At 37.4% G+C, this 12,881-nt stretch overlaps 1 protein-coding gene across 24 annotated transcripts in view; it reads right to left on the bottom strand.

Moving 5' to 3' along the window:
• The window catches only part of KCNMA1 (potassium calcium-activated channel subfamily M alpha 1), a 510,622-nt gene that overhangs the window by 19,826 nt on the left and 477,915 nt on the right, over positions 1–12,881 (bottom strand). For 18 of the 24 annotated variants that reach the window (XM_074592126.1, XM_074592145.1, XM_074592146.1 and 15 more), the window contains 2 exons: positions 10,264–10,377; positions 6,884–7,014 (listed from right to left, as the gene is read on the bottom strand). In XM_074592126.1, coding sequence (XP_074448227.1) covers positions 6,884–7,014; positions 10,264–10,377 — 245 coding nt within the window. Of the gene's footprint in view, positions 1–6,883; positions 7,015–9,476; positions 9,561–10,263; positions 10,378–12,881 lie in introns of all 24 variants that reach the window. The other 6 variants (XM_074592125.1, XM_074592123.1, XM_074592133.1 and 3 more) reach the window with 1 other exon arrangement.

Genomic DNA, 12,881 nt, shown 5'->3' with positions numbered 1-12,881 from the left:
TTTGCATCTCATCAACTCCAATTATTTTAAATTAGCCGGGTAAGGCACTATGTATTTTAAATACAAAGTGTACTGTACAGAGTTGTCTGACATGAGCAGGGATTCAGGACAATTCAGTTAGTCTAAAACACCAGCTAATCTGAAATCGGCTCTTACATATGTGTAACAATTCAAGTGTAATACTCAAACCTTTCTTAACATATAGAAAGATCAATGTGATCCATTGCAGGATTATAAATCTGGAGTGACGACATGATGTTTAATGGGAATTGCTGTGGTGAGAGAGAGAAGACATTCGGGCATGATTGTTTATCCTTCAATTACTTCTTTCTTGATGTCCCTGAGATGAGAATCAGAGTTGCCCTCTGACAACTCTTCCCACTGTGCTATATTTTTCCAACATGGAAGTACTCAGAATAAAAAAAAAACCAAACAGCATTAAGTTTAACCTCTTTCCTTAGCCTTTGTCAGTGTATATTGTATACCCACTCAACTAAAATAATTAGCACAATTCCTTTGCGCCTGCAGTTAGGCAGCAATGTTACTGGAAACCAGTTTCATGGACATAAAGTCAAATTCTGCCAGATCTAGAGGTTGGAGGCATTGCAATTGTAGAAGCTGGGAAAGCCCTTTCAGTAAAAATGTGCTCCAACAGATTCTATAGGGCACCTGAAGCGCACGTCTTCACAAAAGCATACTATTTTCTGCAACAGTATCTTTTCTCAAGCCTTTTATTCAGTATTTTTGATCCCTTTTTCTTCTCTAAGTAGTGATATTTAGTATTATTCAAAGAAGCTATTGTCCGTTTCACGTCTATAAATCAATATAAAAGAACATGAAACAAAAGTAAAGCATATCGTTACTGGTAGATGTTTCAAGTCTGGTTTACAATAAGGCAAACTATGGTAAGAAATGTTCACCTGCCCTAAGACCGATGGATGCTGGTTCGTGTAAAATAGCCTGGTTTTATAGACCGCTGGCTTGCAGTGATTGGTAAAATATGCAAAAGTCTAAGATTGTACTAATAATTTTATTACTCTTTAGGAGGTATCATTAGGCCAGCCTTCAATGGTTTCTAACTCTCTCTCTCTTTATTCTGTAATTCAAATTATAGCAACTGTAGCCAGAATCCAAGATTTAAACACATATACTCTTAGCTCATCTGAATTTTGTACTGTGCAAGTACACAATTATCCCTTATCGTAAATTCAGTTGTAGCTCACCAGAGCATGATCTACTAAGAAATTATACTGTGGCCATATCACTCATTTTACTGCAGATCTCATATTAGGCCAAGAAATGAAAGCAGCAGTAAAATAATGTATCAAGTCAGGCACCTGTCACAAATTCATTAATAGAAATAAAATAATATAGAATTAAATTAAATTAAATACCTCCCCCCCAAAGCCCAGTACAATTAAGACATAATGGGCCCAATTCTGACTTATGTCATGTGTCAACCAGGAGTAACTCTGGGAGCTGCACACTACTATGAAACCGATGCAAATGAGAAAAGAATCAGATCTATTGTTGATGGAACAGAATGCTGTCACCGGAGAAAGGCATCCCACTGCTAGACAAATGTTAAGGCAAAGCTAAGACACTTATTAGCAAAGGAGGCAACATTTATCTTGGAACAATGGCTTAATTTGGGGTTCACACCATGACTGATGTGGATGTCACCATTTAACCAGATGGATGAGTGCAGCCAAATGATGGGGTTTGGTTTTTTGCCATCAATGAGTGAAAAAATTCCAGCTTTCAGCATGTTGCAACTGATCAGAAAATGCCCAACCATAAGCAAGAAAGGACGGGTGAATAGGAAGCTGTAACTTGTCACCTTCTGCTACATATGGTTGCTTCCTCCTGTACTAATATATTTAACACTCCTCAGGAAAATCCCTTCTGTCCATGCTTTCGATTGTCACAAAACCCAGACTCCTCTCATTACCTCTTGCCAGTCTGGAACTGGGGGACACCGAAAAGCTGAAGTAGCTGATATCCATTTCCTTTGGAATAATAATACACTGAAATTAATTTGAGAGTGATCTTCTACTTGCTCTGTGGGAGGGTACGTGGCCTGGATATGCCAGTACTTATAAGAACCCGATCTACAGAATGCCTTTGGAAAGGTGCTGCTGTACTTAAAGTAACAAGACACTTTCCAGTGATGGTAGTGAATCCCTTTCGTTGACTGTAAAATCGTAACTGAAGAAACACTTTTTTGCTACTGCCATTAACTGAACCCCACACTGGACATCTGTATGGCATCGCTATAATCGGCATCCGGAGTGAGAATATGAAATAGGTGTAGTCTAAGCAGAGAAAAAAGGAAATGCATCATAGACACCCAAACTGGGTAAATAGCAAGGAAATCCTGACACAGATATCTGAGCTAGCAGTGCCACCTAGCCTGTGCTCCGGAATCGTAGTGCAGCTCTCTCAAACGTTTTGGGGATGCTTTCCTGTTTGTTCAATCATTTTTTAAAGTATAATTACCAGAGTGCTTATGTTTTGCAGTTAACGCTGTCAAGCCTTTTAAACTAATTGGTCTTTCACAGAAAATTTTACTGAAAATTAGCACATCTTTTAATAACATTGCTTTAACTTTAATAGCACTTCGCCTTTCATTTATAATTACTCTAAAATTGTCATTTTCCAAGTCATATCTGCCATTTTTTTGTGTTTGGTAGGGGTTTTTTATGGATTTCTTTTAAGAAGACTCCTCCTCCACTGCATGCAGTTTTTAACATCACTTTCAAACAAATATTTTAACTTGTTTTTCTTTTTCAGTTGGAGGAATTCTGTTGAGTGAATAACATATATGCAAACCTGAGGAATGGCTGAGCTAACGTCAGTAACTTATACCAATAGTAAAAGGGCTTTTGAGACAGAATCAATAGCAGAAAATAAACAGCAGCATTTCACAGTTTGAAAATCTATTGATTCTCAAAATATTGTCCAAACTTAAAGAAGTTTGGGACACTTTAGGTTACAAGCTGCTGCTTGCTAATCCCCTGAACAGACTTGCACAAAAAATATTTTCAAAATGTATATATCATAGATTTGAACAGTTTCTTTTCTGTATAAATAAGACTGTGAAGATCCCTGAGGGAGAACTCTTGACTAAGGGATATAATGAAAAGTTATTTTTAACTATCGTCTTCTTTCTGCTCTTTCGGTTATACGAAGAAAAAGTAGGATTTAGTATTATAGAACAAAAATCAAGACCTAAAGTCCTAGCACAAGGAAATAAATTCTAGGATATCGAATGTTTAACAGTATAATCTGGCTCTGGAGATCCTTGCCTCTAACAGCACCGCTCCGACAGTATATCAAGTCTATTGTCAGCGTTATGTATGGGAGGGATGCCAACCTGCCAGAACTTCTGTGGTTCTCGTAGCTTCAGCGACAAATGGAATAACAAAGAAGCTTTGGCTCTCAGGTCAACTGTTCAAACCTTTGAAGGTACTGTGTGTTGATAAAACTGGTTTCCTTGCACGCACAGGATTTTCTGGAATAACTATCTCAACAAGACACAGAAAAGGAAAAAGTACGTCTCCTCCAAAATTTGCTTCTCTTAAGCTATTCAATATGATGTAACTTTTTTATAGCTGAAGATAACCTTTTTACAAAACATCCACATTATCTAAAAGACGCTTCCAATCCCATGGTTTTTCAGTCACATTCAATTTGGTGATGAGAATGTGCTTTGCTATTCGGGAGCAGCGCCACCTTGAGACTGACAGACTACGTGTATTCTTTCCCTGGGATTGCATACGCTATGACAAAACAAATATTAATATATCATTCAAGTCTCTGATGGCAGTAGATGTCTCTTCAAAGACATAATAATGATTAGCTGGCACGATTTAACAATAGCCACTGCCACACTTAAAACATGAACCGTGCCTACAGTCTTCACGCAGAGTACAATAATACACTTCACCCGAAGCCTGGAGAGACCACTGTTACCAGCTCATCAAAAAGACAATGCAGTTTTTGAGCTCGTTATTGTCTTCTGAGCAATGATCTTCGAACTACTACACTGTGAATCACGGGCTTGTGGAACATATTGCCCTTCCTGCAGAAGACAAACTGTGTGTAGATAGCCTGTAGATAGCATTTGGAAAAGTAAATTTCATTAGGCCTTTTATCTTTGAAATAAGAAAATAACAGACAATTTAAAATTTAAAATATCTAATACTGTCATCTGACAGGAAATAACACTAAACTAGCAGAACGCGATGATCTTCAGCATTCAGATTTGAATCAGAAAGTGATAATGCGTTTTTCTCATCTGTGATTCATGAGTAGGGTTTAGTCCACTACTTCTATATTAATAAAATTATATAAAAGAAAATAATGACTTAATGCGGATTAATATTGTTGAATTATTATTATTCAATAAATAAATACTTTAGCAAATCATTTTAAAGATATTTTGTACCTCTTTTTCTATATACATACATTTCTGTGTGTATGTATATGTTTCAAATTACCTGCAGATCAGAAAGAATACTGTATGTGTGGGTATTATTCCACTTTCTAACCTTTCTTACAGCTGTTTTATTACAAAACCCCACTACTGGGAGAAGAGATTCATTCTTAATGTAGCAGTTGATCCATTGTACGTTTGTATTGTAGCCCATATGAAGAATTTGCTTTCCAGAGATATCAACAGAGATCATAAACTGGAATTTTTCTATGAAAATTAAGCAATAAAACCCCCTGAATTACTAAGTGGATCGAACAATGAACTATAACCTTTTCTCAAAGTGAGCTGGCACAGGCCAGCACAGTGTAATTATTTCCTTCTTACAGAATTCCTGTGCAATTAATAGGATAAAAGCGTGACTGCAGATCTCACAATGGAGTTAGGATTTTGGGTTCAGTTTGCGATCTTTTCCTTGGAAAAGAAGTGAAAGGAGCATACATCCTTACTATGAGAATAGGGATAGTAAGGGAAAACATCTCCCACATCTTATACATTCTGAAAGGTCAGGAAGAATTGTACTTTTCCAAATCTTTACTAGGTCTTTGAGGAATAAAAGACAAAATAATGCTGCCACAGAACAGCAAAGTGGTGAAAGAAAAGACAGGATGGTGAACAATTCTAACTGACTGAATCCTTGGCATGTCTTCTTGATTAGTATTTTTTCTAAGTTAGAATTTTCTACTCTTGTTATCACATTCACTTCTCTGGCTTCAGGCTGCACTGTCCCTGACATATAATATGACCACTTAGATGTGAAAATGTTTGAAAAAAAGGCTCTGTTGAAGAAAGAAATTGCAGAAATAGGGGGGCATGTTGTCAAAAAACTGAAAGTTAATAAAAGCTAGCAATGACTAAAAATATTGTGAGGCTTATATGATGAATTCCAAGTAAAACTTTCTGAACAGTCATGTTCCACATACTTCTTATTGCCTCACTATTAGCTACGTGATATACCTTTGCACAAGAAAGCAGTGGTGCCCACAACATTTCGCTCTTTTTTGTGGTGATGCCAGTGGCCATCAGAAGAATTGACCCTAGTTTTTCCAAGATTCTGGAAGTGCCCTACATTGGTACCTACAGGTACATTGATTTAGATAATAATGTGAGTACGTAAACAGCTCTCAGTATAACAATTTGTAACCATATTAAATTACTCCCATTTATAATGTGGAAATGCTAAATATTTTATACATAGAGATTTTAATTAGAGAAGGTACAGAGTTTAAGTGTGCTTGCTTAGGCTTTCTGAATTTGTCACATCTGCAAAATATGGACAAGAACTATCCAAAAAAATATTTTCTGAGTTTATTGCAAAGTCCTAGACTGCATTAGAATAAAATTTTATCAGTGTAGACTGATATTATTCATCTGTTGATGGAAAACATGAGGAATATAGCAGGGAATAAAAATATGAAATACAGATACATAAATATGAAATACGAATAAAATATCAAATAATAGAGCACTGTGATTTTTTCCTAAAAGCAAAAAGCTTCATTCTGAGTTTAGGTGAAGGTCAGACTTGGTTCCTTTAAGGAAATCTGTTTGCTCATTTCTAATATTACGTGTGGTTTACAACAGATGATTCCCAGTACTATGGAACTTTATTCCCTGGGGACCTCAGAAAGCCTATACTCAGATTTTAAAAAGACTATGTCCCTGCTACACCTAGCAGAGCTTAAGGTCCCTCTGAAAGAAGTGTATCTCTCACAGAGAAAGACTGGTCTGAAAACCTAACCGATATGAAGCAAGGGAGGATGAAAAGGAGTATGACCAAGGCGTTTGCTTCAAAAGTATACTATGGCTGCAAACCAAAAACCCTGATGTGGACATAACTGAAGGCCACCATCTGTAGTTTCTGGCGTGCACTTATGTTTTGATTCACAAGGCAACTCATGTGAAAAAGAGATGATGACCTCTCTTCACACAAGTAAAGTTCACGTGATGAGTACAATGGCTTTCGTACAGTTCTATCAGTGTCCCCCAGCACTCGTACTCAGAGCATTGCTCGTGGCTACAGGAAATTAAAAGCTTAAAATACGGTTGATGCTGTCTAACATGAATGGTGAGCATAGGGACTGACACAATGAATTTGGGTCTGGGTTTCAGGAGGGAGGTAAAACATTTTTTGGAAAATATTACCCTTAAAGCCTGACATGAGACTGTTTGCTCTTAAAATTGTGGACTAATGGTAGTCCTAGATATCTCAGTTGTTTTAAGGTCTCTGTGTCCAACCAAAAAGTAACCTAGTTTAGGCTCTGAAATTCTTTTGACATCTAAGAGAAAAGCATCTTCTCCTGATTACCTGTGGAAAAGGGACTATACTTTCATATTCTTTCACAGTAAGTCTGATGGAAGGGAAAGAAAAAGGTTTTGTTTGCTTACTGCGCTCATGAGAGAGTCCAGCACACTGACAGCAAATGCAGTTCCACATGCAAAGGGCTGCGTGAGATACAGTTCTGTGTCTGGATCATCATCGTCATCTTGGTCCAAGAACTGAACATTTGAATCATTTACTGAAAATAATAATAATAATAATAATAATAATAATAATAATAATAATAATAATAATACAATCATAAGGTGCTTCTGGGCCACCAGCATGAGAACTTACACATTACACAGTCAGAAAGAAAAAGAAACAGCATATGTCTGGAAACACAGACTTGTGTCTTTGACGTCACTGAAAATGAAATCAAGATGGATGTGAAAATGTGCATTTAAAAAATCTGTCGATGATTTTCTTGCTCGTAAGAGGTGACTCTCTTGCTCTTGAGAGGTGACTATCCCTTTGCTGTAAAAGTAGCTTTGTGGAACGAAATGCCTGCACTCAAAATGAGGTGATGTTCTTTTATGTATTGAGACAACCTTGGCATTGGTCAGGTACAGTGGCTAAGGCTGTATGCGTGTACAGTGAAATGTTATCCCAAGATACCAAGACAGAACCCCGTTGTAAAATAAAGGCTGTCCATAAAACTCTGATATAGCCCACAGGCATCTGTTAGATGTGCTGCTGTGATTCTTACTGGAGTGGTGTTAATGCACTTATGGCTCAAAAGAGGATAAACTGTCCCTTTAACATGCATCTATCTGAATGAATGAGCAATACTCCAGCTATTCTCTTGCAGCACTGCCTTTTGTTCAAATATTTGTCTCCATAACTTCACTTCCTAAGCCACAAATCCTACATTAGCCAGTGTGAAAAAGAATCTACATCAGGCTGTTTTAAAGAAAAAGCCCAAATAAAGTAATTGTCATTTAGACTTTCTCTGGCATTTCATTGTCACAGTTTAGCTCTCTGCCTCCACCTCATTCCACTAAAAATAGTTGTTTCCTTGAGATCAGTGTATCAAGTGGATCATATTTCGTGCAATATTTCATTTCCATATTAGTCCTCCTCAGGCATGAAAGCACAGACTGCTTAGCTATGCCACCGAAATACCCTTTAACTTACTAAATGACAAATTAATTTCAGTTCCCATGCAAGGAAGGGAAATTAAAAACTTCTTCAGCATTTGAAACAGCACACATTGACTACGTGTCTATTCCCCATGCGAACACATCTCCCGAGACAACCCAGCGAGCTTTGAAAGCAACACGAGAGCTGCTGTTAACTTGATCCAGTTTCAGCTCTGGACTTCTTAGGTTAGAAATTCTTGTGCCTGCTATTTGGATCTTTTCCACCCACTCCTTTCCCAACCTGTATATGCTACTGGGCTTGCCATGCTTAGCTTACAAAACATGAATAACTGTAGATGAAGCCTCACAATTGCTGTCCTCCACTTAGAGCCCTGTTGAGCCAGTACTTGGCCATGATGATTCAGTCAGGACCTGAGCTGAAGTAGGATTTAAAATTCCTGCCTTCCCTGACATAACCATGAAAACATAACACCTCAGTGTTTTAAAAGGAGAAGTGTTCTGCCCTGGGAGTCAGAAGAATTTCATCTTAGCAAACAACAATATCCACAACACTCCTTTCTTTGTACAATGGCTATCAATTTATTCTCCAGATTCTTGAGCAAAATAGTATTTGAAAGGCTGACATATCGTTTCAAAATGTACTTTTTGAAGAGCTTGTGCCTCAGTTTAATTTGCTAGTTGAGAGTAGGCACTATTGAGAGTGGCATTCTTTTTCCACTTACATCTGGCAGACTAATACCTGACTTTGACACCAGCTTGCTAGCTGTGCGTGGTGTCAGTTTCCAAGGTACTACAAATCTAACGTGAATTCTGCAAGTGCGGTTTTATCCTCAATATTTTTATCTTCCCGGTGCGCTTAAATCCTTAGCACGCTAGGATTTCTGCGAAAGGTCTCCAGGCTAGGGGAGGTAGGATCGAATGTGCGGTGCTACGCCATAGGAAACGCTCATCAAACGCTGCTCACAAAAGCTGGTGAGAGCTCTTTATATGGAGAGGAAGCAATGCAGGAGCTTGGCTGCTTTCTTACAGCTCCAGAACCTGAGCTTCTGAGAAAAGGCCTACTGCCCCAAAATAAACAAACAAATAGCTTAAGGGAAAGTATGATGCTGGGGTTTCTTTTCTGATATCTTTCACTTCTTCTTGGACTTCCTGTGAGGGCTGCTAAGGCATGTCCACCAAATTGACAATAGGCTGAAATAACAAAAAGGGAAAGAGAGAGAGAAAAGGAGAGAAAAATTGGTGGGGGGGAGGAAGGGCCCGGGAGGTGGGGACCCAGGCCAAAGAAAATGAATTGGTGAGAAGGTGCTATGAAAACAGCCGGCAGGTCAGACGAGTGTGATCAAAGGTTTACTGATGCTGCGTGAAAAAAAAAATCATTAAGAAAGGCCAGAACAAGACAGTCAATTTCAACCAGAACCACAAATAAAACACATTCAAAGCAGTGCCATGAGGGTAGCCCCTCTGATACAGCCAGATAAATAAAGAAAAAGCTGATGACAGTAACAACAACAACAACAGAAAATAAGACAGTGATGTGAAGGAAAAAGGCACTTCTTACCCAGTTCAGTTATCATTAGAATGTGGGTTCCACTGTTTTTTTCCTGACTGATTGAAACCAAAGGCAGAAGTTTGCCAGGCTTAGCTAATAAGTAAAGTATTTAGGGGGAAAAGAAAGTACAGAAAGAGAATAAAGTAAGGGAAAAAGACAGGTAAGGCTCTAAAAAATAAAACTGAAAAGGAAAATAAAAGGACAAAGGACCACAAATCAAGTTTGTATTTGCCATGAAAAAAACAGAACAGCTTCTGCACTTCACATCACACCACTTGACAACATAAATACCCACAGCTAGAGTGGAAATCAGAGCCTGGTTACCTACCATCATCGCATTCTCAGGAGTAAAATGTCTCATACTATTATACAGAGTTTGGTTACACATGATTAAACAGTTCTGGACCATGAAGAAATAAACAAATGGCCCCTTACTATTGATTAAATGCACAGGAAATGTCTGCTCATACTTAGAGTGGTTTTTTGATTTTCTAACCTTAGCCCAAAGACCCCTGCTTATTTGTTACACTATGTAGAAAACATCTTGTCTGATAGAGTGTTTATTTAAGAAAATGGAGAAAACCCAAAGGGAAGAGAGAAATAAATTTCAGTTATTCAAATAAAGTGAAACAACTGTTACTAATCTTTCTTTAGAGGGAGTAATTCAAAACAGTTATCAGAAGAGAAAAGATAGCAGCAGATACAGTACAAGTAATTTTCCTGAGACTGCATAACAAGGGGAGTTGCAAAAAGATATGGGAATGCACATGAAAGGATAAATGGAAGCCTTTCTTACCTAGCTCTGTTATAATAGGGATGTTGGCTCCTGTTGTAATGGATGGTTGACGTAACAGGCCGTGGACTGGACTGTTGTCTGGAGATGACCTATCCATCCCAGGGGGTGTAAAGCCTAAACCAAAACAAAACAAGAGAAAGTTTACACAGGACAAGCTATATTAAAAAAAAATCCCTACCAACAGGAAATTCCCTATCTATAATTATTTTTTTTCCAGAAAAGTATGTTAAGAAAAATTATCATTTAAAAAAAAAAAAAGACTTATTTTCAACAATTATTTCTTAAAAGCATAATCCTTCACAAATATACAGGTCATTTCTACTATAAGATATTTGGTAGCTAATGGAGAAACTGAAATTTATTTTGTTATCCTAGGTAGCCTTTGCATCAAAACATGCAAAATGGAAAGAGTAATGTTTACTTAAATATAAACTAAAAAATAAAGACTTCAGTGTTAGAGAGGTTTAATTTTGTCCTATTAGTATTTCAAATAATCCTGAAACAAACACTTTGCCTTAAACCCCAATTAACATTTTAAAGAGTATTGTTTGTAAACAGTAATACCATCACAAGGAACAAATTGCTTCCATTAGCAGGTTTTAGGTTTGATCAACATGCAGGATTTAAAATTTTCTAAATGTTTTCCAGGAGCAATACAACATACACAAAGTGCTTTTTTTTTTTTTTCTTTTCAGGTGTACCTTTCATAATATGTATTTTTACGAGTATTACAATTATACTGTGGTGGAAGGGCCCATTCTAACAAAAAAAAAAGATAGGATGGAAGGAAAAAGAAACAGTTTTTCAAATGGTATGTAAGAGGAATGCTTGAAAAGAAACTAGAAATAATTTTATACCTTTGGGGATGTAAAGGAAACAAAGGTGGGAAAGGAAACAGATTGGCAGGCACTCAAATAAAAAAAAAGATCTAGAGAGCAGCAAGATTCACCTCTAAAAAAGATTGTGTTTTCAGCCTGATTCTCTACACAGTATGAAACGGAGTTCTTGACACTGAGCATTTTATAATCTTTTTTTTTTTTTTTTTTTTAAAATAAAAAAATACCCAGGCAAAGCCTTTTGGAGTTTGATTGTAAGTACTGAAAAATAGACAGTTACACAAAAGTCCATGCAACAGCTGGACTGGAAATTCACTGTTGAAACAATGCATTCCATCTCCCCTGTCCACCAAAGCTGTGGAAAGCACGGGAATGTTCCTTTGGTGTCATTATTGCAGAAGTGACGGTGAAGCCAAAGTTTGAGTTTAGGATTTCATGTAGACCAATGTCAAGGCCGCATTTTTAAGCAAGTGTTTGTCTGCTAGGAATAGGATTGAGCCAAGCTCACTTTAAAGCACACACTTCTGAGAAAACATTCATATTTTTTGGCACATTATGGCTGAGTTCTTTGATTTCACACCTGACATCCAGGGACAGACTTTTGACCTTCTGTCATTACTGGTCTGAATTAGTTTTGAATTCCCCATATACTGATTCTAAATTCATCACAGCCAAATTAATTCATAAAGTAATTTCATTATCTTGCAGTGTGTAAACTTTCAGTGCCTTAAATTCATTGATACGTTCATCTGCTACTGAATTCAGAAGATGATATGATATTATCTACTATACCTTTCTTCAGTTTGGGGACTAATTTACAAACCAGAAAATCTGTAAACTAAACTGTAGTTGTTAACATGTGGTACTGGTTTTATATTGTCTTTCTGAGGGATTTATGGTTCTTTTCCAGTGATAATTATGATCACTCTTAAACTGTCCCTAAACCAGACAAACTATAAGGACCACTGGATCTGGACTTCTTGATTTAATGGGATTCAGGTTTTGATATTAAGTTCATTTCTCCCTGTGTTTTTTCTATATCACATATAGAATATATAGGTAATAACACTAGAATCACTGAGAAAATAGTGATTCTTTTATCACTTATTCAGCTTATTCAGCTCTCCAGGAGGTACCAGTATGAATTTCCTTCTGACTATGACATGAAAGTTAGACACAACATAAGGATTGTAAGGACAGGATAAGTAAAAAGGGAGTGAAAAGTCTGTGAAGAAATTCCTTATGAGAAAAGAAGTAGATGTAGTATCTTCAACAGGCTGGCAAGACAAAATCCTTGCCATAGGCAAGCCTAAGACAGCAAAGCAATCCTATTTCATATTACCAGCGCATACAAAATCTTTAGAAAGCAGATTTTTTAGAGACAATTGGAAATGCTGGCAACGTTAACAGTCGGTCATTTAATACTACTCATTGTGCTGAAACTAATTCAGTAAGACCGGCATGGTGACAGTGAGTTGTGTTCCCAACTGGTATCGGTTTGCAGATGTTTCCTCGTGTCTGGCACTGTGACTGATAGCCGTATTGGCTCTTTGAATGCTTACTGCTGCATGGCAGAGCCTGGGACTTCTCAGACTCACAAAGTGAGTCTAATGGAGTTCCTTCAGGCACCACCTCATGAGTTAGAGGTAACCCTGACACTCTCACAACAGCAGGAAAATCGAAGTGGGACTCCAAAGGGAGGGAATGCTATCTGAGGACAGGTGAGTATTAGTGTGACACCTCCTTCTGCAGCAGGCTCCAGTGTTTAAGTTTCACATTCTG

Source organism: Larus michahellis, chromosome 6 (genome assembly GCF_964199755.1).
Source record: "Larus michahellis chromosome 6, bLarMic1.1, whole genome shotgun sequence".
Classification (NCBI taxonomy): domain Eukaryota; kingdom Metazoa; phylum Chordata; class Aves; order Charadriiformes; family Laridae; genus Larus; species Larus michahellis.
The sequence above is the reverse complement of the archived record's forward strand: the minus strand, read 5'-3'. Positions and strand labels throughout refer to the sequence as shown.